The sequence below is a fragment of the Berghia stephanieae genome, chromosome 6 (genome assembly GCF_034508935.2).
Source record: "Berghia stephanieae isolate SIO BIC M18660-M18661 chromosome 6, UCSD_Bste_1.3, whole genome shotgun sequence".
NCBI classification, from domain to species: domain Eukaryota; kingdom Metazoa; phylum Mollusca; class Gastropoda; order Nudibranchia; family Aeolidiidae; genus Berghia; species Berghia stephanieae.
The window spans coordinates 44,208,043-44,224,363 of record NC_088365.1 but is presented as its reverse complement, the minus strand read 5'-3'; the positions used below and the strand labels follow the sequence as shown (position 1 = coordinate 44,224,363).

The following is a 16,321-nucleotide window of genomic DNA, read 5'->3' as shown; positions in this document are numbered from 1 at the left end:
TGCTTAACCTTTTACGAGCGGGAGCAAATTTAACTTTACACTAACTTGCTGGCTCCAAATACCCAAGTTAAAGAGTTTATGACTTATTATCAATCTTAATTGTAAAAGATATATTTCATTGGCATCTCTTGTTGAAATTGAAAAGACGAACATAGAAAAAAACAATTATGGTACATATCGAGACAAGGTCAATTTACGAAAGCTCGCCATCAGATGAAATATTTACGCAATCGCAATAACACGATTTTTATGTTCTATCCCTCTCTCCTTTTTAGTATAATATCATTTAACCTTTAACAGTTTATAAAGTACCTTCATAATCATTTGATTATTTATTTGTATTGGATAAGAACTTTATTATAAGTATAATCGACAAATAGTCACCATAATATATACGCTTGTTGTTCCATTGTACTTTTTAAGACTTTTTAATATTTTTTACCAATTTTTATTTAATTTATTAACATTTGATGTTTCTTTTATATATAATATTACCGAATTGTTTTGTGATACAAACTTACATTTTCCACACAAGGATCAATAAAGTATATCTTATCTTTTCTTATCTTATCACATTGCCTTCTTGGTTAAAGCATTTAGGTTGAGTTCAATTAAAGCATGTAAGCTACACAAAAGTCTCTATCGTTGTACATAGATCTAAATTTAGAGAATACGACGTCACCCCCTCATAAAATCCCTCTGAGGCAGAGGGCCACAATGTTTTTAAATGGTCAAATCGTTGATATTAATATATATATATATAAAATATATATATATATATATATATATTATTTTTAAATATTTACCACAATGTTGGAGTCAGTCTACATCGATGTTTCAGGCCTTTTCAGCCATCGTCAGGACTGTGTGTTACATGAGTTTGGTTTGTTAGATCTAAAATGAATAAATTCATTGATGCGGGGATCTCAGAATTTTTAACAGACCATACCCAATTCGTGAAAGTGGGACGAAACAATTCATACAACAATGTTAGCAATACTGGTGCTAATAAACTAAACATGTCGAGCACTATCCGTACCATATTTGTACCAAACACGATTCAATATATATATATATATATATATATATATATATATATATATATATATATATATATATACTTGTTTTTTATGTTCCGGATTTGGATAAAAATCTTGTGATACAAGAAAGAGTTAAATTAGATTTAATGTTTTGAAAAAAAATGGGTCAACACACCACTCTATGGCTGAATAATTCAACCATTCTCATCCTGAGAGGGGAAAAGCCACAGCGCTATACTACTGTTTGATTAAAGTTTCAGAGAAACAGTTTTATGCGTGTATTAATACAGAAACTGAACAATATGATTATTAATAAAATTGCGATTCATATCTATTACCATACAAATCTATATGGTGCGCGACTTCTGAGACATATATTATATACACGAAAAAAAAATAATACTAATCCACAAGTTGACCATTGGAAACATTGCGACCCTGTGCCTCAGAGTGCGGTTTTATGTCGGAGTGACGCCATTTTCTCACAATTGAATCTATGGACAAAGTCAAAGACTTTTGTGTTGCTTACATTAGGCAATGCCGAATCACAGAAATCTTTAGCCCCGTTTCGGTCTCGTCGTGGCCAAAATTCAAGGCAAAATATGGGATACGACGAATTCGTGTATGCTATTTTTAAAAAAAGATTATTTCCCGTAGTGAGTTATGTTGTCGTTAGTAGAGCTCAAGGAAACAAGTGATTCCATTGGTTGAACTGTTGAATTCAACTCAAGATTGATTTAAGTTTCTTTTGCGGCCAAAGACCTGTCATTTGACGTCATTTATTGGTCAGCATCAGGCTATAAGTTAGCGATGGCTATGGTTCTAGTGTCAGGCTATAAGTCAACGATGGCTACTGTTCTAGAGTCCGGCTATAAGTTCACGATGGCTACGGTTGTAGTGTCCGGATATAAGTCAACGATGGCTACTGTTCTAGAGTCCGGCTATAAGTTAACGAAGGCTGCTGTTCTAGTGTCAGGCTATACGTTAACGATGGCTACGGTTCTACTGTCAGGCTATACGTTAACGATCGCTACGGTTCTACTGTCAGGCTATACGTTAACGATGGCTACGGTTCTAGTGTCAGGCTGTACGTTAACGATGGCTACGCTTCTAGTGTCAGGCTATACGTTAACGATGGCTACTGTTCTACTGTCAGGCTATACGTTAACGATGGCTACGCTTCTAGTGTCAGGCTATACGTTAACGATGGCTACGCTTCTAGTGTCAGGCTATACGTTAACGATGGCTACGGTTCTACTGTCAGGCTATACGTTAACGATGGCTACGGTTCTAGTGTAAGGCTGAACGTTAACGATGGCTACGGTTCTACTGCCAGGCTATAAGTTAACGATGGCTATGGTATTAGTTTCAGGCTGTATGTTAACGATGGCTACGGTATTAGTGTCAGGCTGTACATTAACGATGACTACGGTTCAAGTGTCAGGCTATAAGCTCACGAAGACTACGTGTTGCTAACACTTGAGTCGATCCTAGGGATCCCCACCTGGTCCTGTTAGTTGCTATTCTGTGGGTCACCTTGGGAGGACAGACCTCTCTGCTTTAGGTCCCACTCTATGTTACGTCTCCAGATCTCCTTGGGGCGGCTTCTCTTCCTCGTTCCAATTATAATATCCGACAATTACTATAGCAAGGTACTCGTTCACACATGAATCGAATGTGAATATGAATTGAATGTGATAATGTGCGCAAAATCAGTTTATCCAATAGGATCCAGCACCGGCACAAGAGTTTTCCACGAGCAATGTCTCCTATCCGAAACCTGACCATGTTTAACATTGTTTGCATTTTTTTCTGACAAAATGAGACACTAACCGTTGAGCAAAGAACAAAACAAAACAAAGCTAGTTACGTACTGGCTTCGTGTTAAAGGATCATGACGTTATAGCAAGATGCGCAATAATGAGATTCCACTGTAATATATATATATATATATATATATATATATATTGAACTGCTATAGATAGTTCGAAGATGACGTCACTCAGGCCTTTGTTATTGTTTTTGCCATCCGCGTTTGTGAGTTGTTCTCACTAAACTGTATTAACCAGACTATAAAAGTTCATGGTTACACAGAGTTTGTGTGTTGGTCCGTTATACTTCCGGATGGCAATGTTGTGAACTCCTTGGCCAAGCGCATTCTATCTATAAGATAAGAAAGCTAACTATTCACTAATTACTGGCCCTAGTAGCACAATAGACTTGTGTGTTATGAGTGGTGTGTATCTCAATGGTAAGGTATTGCTACAACCGATTGTCTTGTTATTTAGTCTGAATAGTATTGCCTCTGTGTTAACGACCATGCTGGTGAAGCAGCTCATTCTCATCATCTGCGTGTCTGTCGTAGGTAAGCAGAATTCAAATAGACGAAGACCTTTTGTTTCAAAGTAACCTTACGCTGACTCAGCACACCCTAAATGTTATTTTAAAAGATCGTTTACAGCAGTAATTTGCCATATGTTCTTTAGTCCAACAAATTTGCCATAAAATTAGCTTTGAATTCAGAAAAAAAAACTGCCTTCTTTCTTGGGAAGATAAATTTTATGATATCATTATTTCCTATATTATTATTATTATTATTATTATTATTATTATTATTATTATTATTATTATTATTATATTATTATTATTATTATTATTATTATTATTATCATCATCATTATCAATATTATTATTATTATTACTATTATTATTATTATTATTATTATTATTATTATTATTATTATTATTATATTATTATTATTATGAATATTATTACTACTACTACTACTACTACTACTACTACTACTACTACTACTACTACTACTACTACTACTACTACTACTACTACTAACTTCTACTACAACAACTACTGCTGCTGCTGCTACTACTACTACTACTACTACTACTACTACTACTACTACTACTACTACTACTACTACTACTACTACTACTACTACTATTAATATTATCTAAATTATTATTTTTAATGCAATATATATTCACTGTGGATTGCATTCATTTGTAGATAATATGTACCTGTGAAATACAAATGTACAAACTGACATACCTTCCCTAAAATGATGATTTTCCCATCTCCAGGAAAGAAATAGAATAATAACTAATCCCAGTAAAAAAATCGTATTTTGTTCTTTTTTTTCAAAATATAAAAGGATGGTAATATTTAATAAAACATATTTCTATTAGAATATTATAAGACCATCCAACATATAATGAGGTTAAGGCCTCTAGGCTGGATAAAATATGTTTACTATAATGTTACTTTCAGCAGATGCGGCCTACAGATGTCCAGGTGAGGTCTCCAATCTCAGAAATGTACACCAGTACCGAGACAAGTGTTACCAGTTTGTAATTAACATCCCGAGAGATTTCATGGACGCAAAGAATTATTGCCAACTATTTGGAGGGAATTTGGCCATGGTAAGAAACCAAGAAACAAACAACTTTCTTGCTGAGACGATTGAAAGAACATATCGTCTTCACACGTCGCCCTTTTGGATTGGCCTGTATTATTTACCTCAAGACAAAGTTTACATGTGGGTAGACGGTTCGAAAGCCAACAATCAACAGTATCACAACTTCCTGGATACACCTGTCAATAAACATGACCTCTGCGTTGCGATTATCCCAAAAACAAGAATTTGGAAGGACTTAGTATGCAAGTCGACGTACAGTGGAACGGTTGATTTATACAAGGTAAACAATCGTCACCATTTTGTTTGTGAATATCAAGCAATACTGAGGGCAACGACAACCATCACAACCACTGAACGTCCAGGAGAAAAAATAACTGCTATAAGTAAGACAACTGGTGTTGAAATGTCAACTACGAAAACGTCAACAAAATCCAGCCATATTCTATCAACAACGAGATCTTTGCCAAAAAGCTCTCCTAAAACAACTGGTATCGATTCTAAACCACGAATATCGAAACGAGATTGCCCTGTTCAACCTATTGACAGTAAAAATCTTCAAGTTAATGAAAACAAATGCTATGTTTTTTACACTGAAGATAAGCAATATTTTCAAAACGCAGAAACGTTTTGTGAACTGAATGGAGGGTCGTTAGCAGTGGTTAAATCAAAGGAGATCAATTCATTTCTACAAGAGCATCTTGTCAAAACAATCAACAGAAATTCTCCCTTTGACGCATATTGGATTGGGTTGAAGTACAGACCAGGGTGGAGCCCAGCTGGATACTACTGGGTTGACGGAACGCCACTGGAATTTAGTAACTTTGAACATCAGAGGGCCAAAGAGTGCGTTACTTTGAATGCCGTCACTGGAAAATGGTGGGAGGAGGAGTGTCTTGTTTCACGTTGGGTGTCCAGAGAAAGTTTGGTTTTATTTGTGAATTTGATACAAACAAAGCTTTTTCTTCAATAGTTACCGCTAATCCCCACTCAACCACCTTATCTACGCCTAAAACTATTACAACCACGCCTACAACCACCACAGTTACGCCAAATGTCAAAACAACCACACCCACAACTACTAAAGCCACGCCCACAGCTATTACACCAAGAAACATATTAACTCGAAATACGTCTATATCTACAAAACCAATCTCAAAAACGACTACTTCAGCCGAACCTAATAATACACCTACTACAATTCCACAAACGGCAGCAGCAACCAATCTTGTAACTGCAAAAACCACACCCACATCCAACCAGCCGCTTGCAACCGCAACCTGCCCTTTGATCACATGCGAGCTGGATTGCGATCTTGATGGCTATCACCAAAACTCGGAGACTGGCTGTGTGGAATGCCAGTGTAATGATTAAGCAGATAGCACGAAGTAGACTTATTCCATACTAAGCTGACAGAAGGCGTGGACTATTAAAAAATTTGTTCGAATATAAATAATATAACAGCTTTTTAAATGACGGAATTCTAAACGCGAAACGTTTTGGGCTGAAAATCCTTCTCCAGCAAATAACGAAAATAAAAATAAAAATAAAAATTAAAAAACACCAAAAAACAAACCAAAAAACACATCAGATTATTACCAGATATATCATTTTCCTTTAACCCCCTCTTTACCAACCGTAGGAAAATCGTCATATTCGTTACGACACTACCGACAATTGCCCCATTCTGATTTCTCTTGTACGTCACAAAATGTAAAGAAATACTTTGATTACACTATAAATACTAAACACTGTGTTGTAGAGCTCATTTGTTACTTTTTTGTTTGAGTAAGAAAAGTCTATTTTTGTGTTGGGTGGGAGTGAATTTTCGGGGCAAATTATAGAAATATCTGGCAAGGAGAGAGTTAGCTTGAAACCATTATCACTCGCTTTCGGATCGGAAGGTTCTGGGTTCAAGCCTCGCTCGGCGCATAGTTTGGAAAAGACTCTTTACTCACATTTTCTCACCATACCCAAGTGTAAAATGTGTACCTGGCCGTTAACAGCGTTGTCTCTGTCCGAAAAACGAATTGTAATATCGCCTAACAGGCGTCATGTCTCGTTCTACATGTTAAGTGTTGCTGTTGGTTAGGTAACCTTTGTAAAGCGCTTTGAGCATGTTTAGTGGATGTTGCCCTATATAAAAGCTCAAATTAGAAAAAAGCTCAAGTTAACGTTCTGTGTTTAGCACTTTGCTCTTTTTTTAAAAGCTGTTATGTGTTACAGTGAATGACATAATCAGTCGGATGGTGAAAAGGTTTGAACTGAGATATTGCCAAGTTTATTTAGAAGTATTAGAAGGTCAATTGTTATAAAAAATGAGTTCTCGTCATAATAAATGATTACAACAACCGTTTTTGTACATCTTCGGGAAATATCAGCGCTTAATTTCACTTCTAAATATATTTTACAGCTAGTCAAGTTGAAAAAACATGGAATTTGAGAAAAGTTGCTGGATACCATTCCCAGACATCTGTCCATAACTTTATGAAAAATCACCCGATTTACTTCAAATAAAAATTAAAATGCCATGGTGAGCATATTCTTTCATAAAATGCAAAAAAAAATTGCAAATCCTAAATTTTCACCTTCCTTCATGCACTGACACATAGATATTTATTTTTGAACATTAGGAAATAAACAGCAAATGTTTCGTAAGTTGTGACAAAATTAACATGCCGCTAAACCAACTCGACTGGCGGTCGCACTCTTGGGGAAAAAACACACAAGATATTAAAATTTGGCCAGAAAACCCATCCTTCAAATATCGTGATTTAAATAACCCTCATCTAGGCAAAAACTCTCAAACCTGGGACCTTAAAAGATTTCAAGTTTTTGCAAAGTTTTAGATTTGAGATTTTTTTAAAGAGCTTTTATATAGCGCAATATCCACTAAACGTGCTCAAAGCTCTTTACAAGAGGTTCCCAGGACAACAGCAACACGGTTAACATGTAGGACGGGACATGACGCCTGTAAGTCGATATCACAATGTTTTCGGATAGAGAAAACGCTGTTTACGACTAGGTACTCATTTTACACCTGGGTGCGTAGATAGAATGTGAGTAAAGAGCCTTTTACAAGGACTCAACTAGGCGCCGAGCTAGGCTCGAACCCTGGGCCTTCCGATCCGAAAGTGAGTGTCATACAACAAGACCACATAACTGCACTTAGATGAGGGGAGTATGACTGTGCTCTGGAGATAGTTTTCCACGTAATGCTGTGTTGTATGTTATTTTCTTCGAGGTTAGAAATGTGTTCGCTTGGTGTAGTAGAATGTAGTTTGCGTATGTTTTTGAAGCAAGCTTTATGCAGGTTGTATCTGGTTTTAAATGAACAATATGTGAGTCCTCTTGTTTCTTGTTTGGATGTGAGAGAAAGTCACCTCGCCCTAGCTCAATTTGCGCCGCAGCACTGCTTGCTTTCGCCTGGGTCATTCCAGTCGTCCCTTGGAATAGACCTAGGGACAAATTTCTCCTATGGGATGAATAAAGGGAATTAAAAAAAAAATTATTTTATGAATTTTCTTTTTCAATTTCCTTACCGAGGACGGAAAAGTTAATTTTTAAAAACTTAAGCTTTTATTTAGCGCAATATTCACTTAAGTGCCCAAAGCGCTTTACAAGGGAACGAGAATGAGAAATGACGCCTGGTAGGCGATAGTACAATTTAGTTTTCCGACAGAGACAACGCTGTTAACAGCCAGGTACTCACTTTACACCTGAGTACGGTGAGAGAATGTGAGTAAAGAGCCGTTTCCAATGACTAAACTATGCGCCGAGCGAGGCTCGAACCCAGAACCTTCCTAACCGAAAGCGATTGTCAACCCACAAGTAGCAGTGGATATTGCTCCATATCAAAGTTCACGTCTTTAAGTGCTGAGAAGGGGACAGATGGAATATTCAGTGAAAACAACAATTTTCCTTATCCAGTTCACTCCGTACTCTGGAAAAAGACGTATTTTAACATTTGGCCAGAAAACTCGTTCTCTAAATATCGATCGATTTAAATGGCCCCCGTCTTGGCAAAGACTCTGAAACCTGGGACCTCGCGAGGTCTTTCATTTGTCCCAGGTTTGAGGGATTTTTGCCAAGATGAGGATCATTTAAATCGATAGATATTCGAAAGACGAGTTTTCCTGACCAAATTTCTAAATTCAGTCCACTCCGGATATACGCAACTCGTTTAATCGCAACATTTCCCAAGAAACAGAATTAATTCTATATAAAAGTCACTGGTTAATTGCAACAAATTTTTTACCTCAAAAAGTGGCAAATTCAAAATATCAAACAAACAAATTTCCATTATTAAACTGTATCATTGGTGAAATCATGTCAGTTTGAAGAATCGAGAGTGGGCAGGGTTTAATACTACACGGATGTGTCACCACGCTATTAGAGACAAAAGAGGGCGGGACTTTGCAGTATGGGTTTGTGAGGTCTTCTGTGACCATTAGATAGGAGGCGAGGGAGCTGGGCATAGTCTTGACAGCAGGTAGGTAATGATTGTAAAGAGAGACTGAGCGATATCCTTTGTGTTATGATTGGTGAGAGCTTATTGTCTCTCATCACGGCTTATCTCTTTGACTCCAACAAATATTGAGAACAAAAGAGAGAATGTTAATCAAATCTGAATAAAATGTCAGCTTGCATCAAAGCTACTTTTGCTTGACAAATCTATACAGACCTGCCATATTGTTTTTGATTCAATCAAATTCCTCAGTCTCTGTTGACTAGGAACAATGTCTACACCATCTGGTTTGAGTTTACCTTATATGTATAACATGTTGCAATAGGATTCAATAGTTTGATGTCACGTCGCCCAGCAACGGCGATCATCGTGGTTCTAATCAAAGAAAATCGGTACTTTTTATTCTTCATACTGGCTAGAACGTTTCATATATCTTGTGATCAGAATGTGTAAAACTCAAAACATGATCAGATTTATAATGTATTTTTTCCCTCTGGATACGCTTTTATACACGTCGGAGAATTATTTCATAAGAGCCAGTTACTAAGTTACCATGCGTCATTACGAGGGAAGTGAAGTCACAACTGTTGAAGCGTATTGTGAACAGGAAACTCAACTTCGGTTAATTGCAACCTCGGGTAATCGCAACATTTTTGTTGATCCCAAGGGGTTGCGATTATCCGGAGTGGGCTGTATATGCTTTTCCAGGGTATGGCGTTACCTAGTTAAAAGATAAAGGGTGCTCAGAACATGTTGACAATTCACTGTTTCTTAGAGCCAGAAAGTGTGTAGTTTATAATCATTTGGCGTGCTCGTTAGAGAATGAAGAAGTCTATACCCTTCACCCTATTGTCTCAATTGCTGCTTTTGGCCTGTGTGTCCGCAGTTGGTGAGTAGATATATTGATAATATGCGTTTAAGTAGAATTCTCAGAATTTCTGCTCGCCAGATCAATCTTCCCTCCACAAAAAAAGACTATGTAAGGGCGTCCGACCATCGTTAACACAATATAGCCTGACATTAGAACTCTCTAGGATGTATAGTTTGACGTCATTTTTTTAGGTTTATGAAGCGTCTAGTGAGTTGCTGTTAGTAGTGCTCAAGGAAACAAGTGATCCCATTGGTTGAACTATTGAATACAACTCACGATTTGTTTACTTGTAGACTTGTCTTTTGACGTCATTTTTGGGCAGTGTCAGGCTATAAAGTAACGATGGCTACGGTCCGACAGTGGTCGAGAAAAACATGTTTGAATAGTTTGAACAGCTGGGTGACAAAGAAAGAAAGAGTAATATTAGTTTCTGAGGTTATCTGATCAGAGAGATGAATGGCGTACATGATAACCGATGTCTGGGACAGACTTGTACTTGAAGAAGAAGAAATACAAACTCAAGTTTTAAGCGCATAGACCACGGCGTCGTCATGGTCATGCGCTACATAATAGTTATTTATTATTATCACAATCCCTTTATTGGGCATATTAGTGAAGTGATCGTAATACAAATTAGCTATATCAAGTATTCTTTTCTCAAAAACACTTTTTTCGCACTTTCCTACACAAAAAAAAAACCAACAAACTTTGTAAGAGCGTCCGACCATGCCTTCCTAAACTCAGGGCCTGATACTAACTTCCAAATGATGACAAAAGACAAGTCTTTGGCCACAAAAGAAAACAAATCGTGAGTTGGGTTCAATAGTCCAATCAATGGGATCATTTGTTTCATTGAGCACTACTTAAGACAACTCACGAGGCGCTGATCAAACCTTTAAAATGACGTCAAAATATAAGTCCTAGTGTCATTTGACGATGGCTACGGTCCGACCGTGGCCTTATGTAAACTCATGGCCTGACACTAACCATAGCCATCGTTAACACACAGCCTGACACAAGAACTGTAGCCATCGTAAACTTATAGCCTGTCCGTTGCTATCGTAAACGTATAGCCTGACACTGACCAAAAAATTACGTCAAAAGACAAGTCTTTGGCCACAAAAGAAAAATCGTGAGTTGTTTTCAATAGTTCAACCAATGATACCACTTGTTTCCTTGAGCTCTGCTAAGGACATCTCACCAGACACTCCACAAACCTAAAAATATGTCAAACTTTAAGTCTTATATGGTTCTAGTGTCAGGCTATAAGTTAACGATGGCTGCGGCCTGACTCTGACCAAAAAAAAGACCTCAAAAGTCAAGTCTTTGGCCACAAAAGAAAACAAATCGTGAGTTGTATTCAGGAGTCCAACCAATACGAAAACGTGTTTCATTGAGCACTACTAACGACAACTCAAAAGGCGCCGCACAAACCTTAAAAATGACTTAAAAATGACGATGGCTACGGTCCGACCGTAGCCTTTTGTAAACTCATGGCCTGATACTAACCCCCAAATGACGTCAAAAGACAAGTCTTTGGCCACAAAAGAAAAGAAATTGTGAGTTGTATTCAACAGATCAACCAATGGGATCCCTTGTTTCTTGACCACTACTAAAGACAACTCACTAGGCGGTCCACAAACCTACAAATGACGTCAAAATATAGGTCTTAGTGGACTTAGTGTAAGTTATCGATGGCTACGCTATGATCCGATTCTTAACCGTGAAGCGCGTAAAAGAACACAAACTTTTAGCTTACTGATGCAGTGCGTTTAGTTAAAATAAATTCATAACATTCCGCTAGCCAGATATAACATACCAACACACAAGACAATGCGTAACCTTAAACTTTTATAGATAGTATGCGCTTGGCTAAGAAATTCACGACATTGCCATCCGGAAGTATAACGGATCAACACACTAAATTATGTGTAACCTTGAACTTTTATAGTCTGGTTAAAACAGTTTAATGAGAATTACTCATAAACGCGGATGGCAAAAAGCAATAATAAAGACCTGAGTGACGTCAACTTCATTCTATGTATAGATCGATGTCTCGGCACTTAGTTATATATAGTTCGAAGGTCTGATTATTAGTTTTTGCCATCCACGTTTGTGAGTACTTCTCACTAAACCAGACTATAAAAGTTCATGGTTACACATAGTTTTGTGGGTTGGTCCGTTATACTTCCGGATGACAATGTTGCGAGCGTCTTAGCCAAGCGCATACTATCTGTACTTAGTGACTTGGCAGTTAGTGAGTAATGATCACGATATTTATACTATGCGGTTAAGTAAATTACTTTCAACGTCTGCCAGCGGGGCATAGAGCTCAATATCGTCATGATTATGTGCTATAGATAGAACGAAGATGACGTCACTCATGTCTTTGTTATTGTTTTTTTTTTGCCATCCACGTTTAGGAGTACTTCTCACTAAACTGTAATAACCGGGCTTTAAAAGTTCATGGTTACATATAGTTTTGAGTGTTGGCCCGTTATACTTCCGGATGGCAATGTTTTGAGCTTAGCCAAGCGCATTCTATCTATAGAGATGGTATTTATTATTATCACAATCCCTTTATTGGACAGATTATTCAAGTGATCGAAATACAAATTATGTTAAGTATTTTTTTCTCAAAAACACTTTTTTCGCACTTGCACGACTAGAGTCAGATGTCTAGATGTGCAATCAAATTTTAAAAATTGGGTATTCCCGCTGCAAACATGCGCAACCATGAATCCCCAAAAGTGAAGAAAAGTGTGAGGAAAAAAACAACCACTGGTTTCTTTGTCATTGGAAGTTTAAAAAAAACACTCTTCCCGTGGACTGGATACATTCATTATGCAACAGAATTCATTAGTCTGTGATGTCATGTCCGCCCAGCAACCAGCAGCTTGTTTCTAAACAAAGAAAATCGGTAATTTTTATCATTCATGCTTGCTAGAACCCTTTTCACACGCCATGTGATCAGAATGTATAAAAGTCAAAACATGATCAGATTTCTAATGTTTTTCTCCTCTGGATACACTTTTATGCTCGTCGGAGAAGTATTTCATAAGGGCGTCCGCAATTGTTCCGATAGTTTAGAACCCGTTAGTAAGATACTATGCGTCATTATGAGGGAAGTGATGTCACGACTGTTGAAGACTGTTCATAGGAATCACCAATGCGCCATTCAGAGTGGGACTCGAACCCAGGACCTTCCTGATAGGTCAGAATTAATGTCATTAAACTTGCAACCAACAACAGTTGAGAATTCATATATTGAGGCATGCTTATCACAAGCATTGTCGGAGCTGAATGAGACATGCTGCTATGTGGTCACGTTTTCGGAGCGGAAGGTCCTGGGTTCGAGCCTCGCTCGGCGCATTGTTGAGTCCTTGGAAAAGGCTCTTTACGTACATTCTCTCATCGTACGCAGGTGTAAAATGAGTACCTGGCCGTGAACAGTGTTAGCTTGACGGAAAAAAATAATTATAATATCACCTAGTAGGCGTCATATCTCGTTCCACAAGTAACGCGTTACTGTTGGTCAGGGATACTTTGTTAAGCGATTGCGAACGTTTAGTAGATCTTGCGCTATATTATAAAAGCTCAAGTTTAATAGGCACATTCATTAAGCAGAGCAATTCACTCTAACTTTGCTCTTTACTTTCTATAACCTCAAAAATAAAATCCTTATATGCTTATAAGGATATATTTTAAAAATGAGCTTTTATACAGGGCAAATCCACTAAACGTGCCCAAAGCGCTTTACAAGGGGTCCCTGACCAACAGCATCACTTAACATGTAGGACGGGACATGACGTCTGTTAGGCGATATTACCATTTTTGCGGACAGAGACAACGCTGTTAACGACCAGGTACTCATTTTAACCTGATTTCTGTGAGCGGATGTGAGTACAGAGCCTTTTCCAAGGACTCAATTATGCGCCAATCGAGTATTGAACCCAGGACCTTCCGATCCAAAAGTAGTGTCATGCCACTAGACCACATAGCCGTATATTATATATATATATATATATATATATATATATATATATATATATATATATATATATATATGTATGAATGTATAATATATATATATATTATTATATATATATATATGTATGAATGTATATATATATATATATATATATATATATATATATATATATATATGTAATAAGGTCTTGGGGAAAGTAGTGTCATACCACTAGACCACATAGCCGTAGATATATATACCGCTATGTGGTCTAATGTTATGACACTACTTTCGGATCGGATTGTCCTGGATTTGAATAATCGAATTTTGCATATCAATGCTGTTTCTTTATTCATTTTTTGATTTCAGGCTTAGCAGGTTCGTCTTACAAATGTCCACCACAAATCTCCAAAGATACAAATGTCCGGATTTTTGGGTCACGCTGTTATCAATTCATGGTTCATCGTTTGATGGAATTCTCAGATGCCCAAGAATACTGCAAGAGTTTTGGAGGGAATCTCGCAATAATCAAGAGTGCAGAAGTAAACGATTTCATTGGCAAGGTACTTGAGACCTATCACTATGTGGGAGATGCCTCAGCTTGGATTGGCCTACGACATTCTTCAGGTTACCACAAATGGATGGATGGGTCGGAAATAGGTGAATACAGTAATTTCATGATGAGAGTTCCAGTAAAGGGAGAGAACTGCGTGGCTATGATTACAAAAACAAAAAAATGGAGTCATTACAAATGTGCTAAAGGTTTCCTTGATTTTTTTTATCAAATAAAAAAAATGTTCGTTTGTGAATATCCAGCTATTCCTTTCACAACTGACGCTGAACCAACCACCATGATACCAAAACAGAAGGTAATAACTGTTAATGACTGTCCCAACACTGTTCCCAATGATAAGCATTTTAGAGTTTATGGTACAAAATGTTACACATTTCATTCAAAATCTTTCAAAACCTTCAACCAGGCAAAATCGTCATGTCAAAGTTTTGGAGGAACTTTAGCGATTATTGATTCTCAAGACCTGAACACATTTATCGAGGAAGAATTGTATCACACGTATGGATTACGTCAGCACCCGGCCTGGATTGGTCTCAGATACAGCCAGTCAAGAAATGTCCATTTGTCGTTGGATGGAAGCCCCATTGGCTTCGTCAACTTCCGGTTCGGAAATTTTAAATCGTCTCACAAATGTGTTGCTATTAGCTCATCAGATGGACATTGGTTGAATATGGATTGTGCTTCCCAAAGACTGCCCTATGTTTGTGAGTTTGAGACCACTCAACATTCAACTTCTAAAACCACTGCTCTAACGCATTCACCACTATCATCATTGTCAACAACAAGAACAACAACACCACATACAACACCATCATTAGGAACAAAAACAACAACAACAACACCTACAACAGCATCGTCAGCAACAACAACAACAACAGTAATAACAACAACAATACCTACAACAGCATCATCAACAAAAACAAAAACAACATCTACAACAGCAGCAACAACAAAAACAACACTTACAACAAATTCATCAGCAACAACAACATTTGCAACAACAACAACACCTACAACAACAACAACATCATCATCATCATCATCATCAACAACAACAAGAACAACAACGCCACCAACAACCCACCCTTGTCCTTTTATCATGTGTAATTTAGAATGTGGCTTGGACGGGTACAAGTTAGATGCCTTTACCGGTTGTCTAAAATGCCAGTGTGATTTGTGACGCCATTCTTTCCTTTTCCCTTTCCTTTTTTCTCTTTAGATTTTTAGGTGAAGCTTAAATGTTTCATCTATTGCCTTCTCGTTATCCTTTTCATTTCAATTTCCATTTGGATTTGTAGATGAAATTCAAGTTTTTCATTCTGTTACCTCTTCTTTTCCTTTTCATTTCCTTATTTCCATTTTGATTTGTAGATTAAACTCAAGTGTTTCATTCTGTTGCCTTTTCGTTTTCCTTTTCATTTCTTTATTTCTATTTAGATTTGTAGTTTCAACTTAAATGTTTCAATGTCTTCTCGTTTTCTTTTTCATTTGCTTATATCCATTTAGATTGAATTCGAGCGTTACATACATTTTGTTGTCTTCTCATTTTCCTATTTTATTTCATTATTTCCTATTTGATGTTTAGATTAAAGTGTTACATTTTGTTGATTAAATAAATTCTATATTCTACTAACAAAGTCTCCAGTGTTTTTCTGAATTCAAGGCTAATTTGTAAACGCTCTTTTAAAACGATATTTCGGGTGTGATGTGTCAGAGTAAGGTTACTTTTAAACAAAAGGTTTTCGTCTATTTAAATTCTGCTTACCTACGACAGACACGCAGATGATGAGAATGAGCAGCTTCACCAACATGGTCGTTGACACAGAAACATATATATTTACGTCATGATCCTTTAACACGAAACCAGTACGTAACTAGCTTTGTTTTGTTTTGTTTTTGGCTCGGTTGCTCAACGGTCCGATGTCTCATTTCGTCAGTAAATTCAAACGATGTTAAACGTGTCAGTT

At 37.1% G+C, this 16,321-nt stretch overlaps 2 protein-coding genes across 3 annotated transcripts; both read left to right on the top strand.

Annotated features, from left to right (window-relative positions):
- Window positions 1–3,246: 3,246 nt before the first annotated feature.
- LOC144975084 (macrophage mannose receptor 1-like) lies at window positions 3,247–6,232 on the top strand. 2 transcript variants are annotated; one of them, XM_078918792.1, is made up of 2 exons: window positions 3,247–3,405; window positions 4,327–6,232. In XM_078918792.1, exons 1-2 carry the CDS (start codon window positions 3,270–3,272, stop codon window positions 5,442–5,444), a joined length of 1,254 nt encoding a protein of 417 aa, XP_078774918.1. In that variant the 5' UTR covers window positions 3,247–3,269; the 3' UTR covers window positions 5,445–6,232. The 2 variants fall into 2 exon arrangements, with proteins under 2 accessions (XP_078774918.1, XP_078774919.1); XM_078918793.1 differs by having other exon boundaries at window positions 3,248–3,405; window positions 4,330–6,232.
- A 3,455-nt stretch (window positions 6,233–9,687) lies between these two features.
- LOC144975696 (macrophage mannose receptor 1-like) lies at window positions 9,688–15,991 on the top strand. Its single transcript, XM_078919888.1, has 2 exons — window positions 9,688–9,828; window positions 14,150–15,991. Exons 1-2 carry the CDS (start codon window positions 9,762–9,764, stop codon window positions 15,532–15,534), a joined length of 1,452 nt encoding a protein of 483 aa, XP_078776014.1. The 5' UTR covers window positions 9,688–9,761; the 3' UTR covers window positions 15,535–15,991.
- The last annotated feature ends 330 nt before the right edge of the window (window positions 15,992–16,321 follow it).

Excerpts from the sequence above, each read along its gene's own strand:
- LOC144975084 (XM_078918792.1), top strand. The coding sequence starts at position 3,270 with ATGAGTGGTGTGTATCTCAATGGTAAGGTATTGCTACAACCGATTGTC. Across the intron at positions 3,406-4,326 it reads CATCTGCGTGTCTGTCGTAG|CAGATGCGGCCTACAGATGT; the intron begins GTAAGCAGAATT and ends TGTTACTTTCAG.
- LOC144975696 (XM_078919888.1), top strand. The coding sequence starts at position 9,762 with ATGAAGAAGTCTATACCCTTCACCCTATTGTCTCAATTGCTGCTTTTG. Across the intron at positions 9,829-14,149 it reads GGCCTGTGTGTCCGCAGTTG|GCTTAGCAGGTTCGTCTTAC; the intron begins GTGAGTAGATAT and ends TTTTGATTTCAG.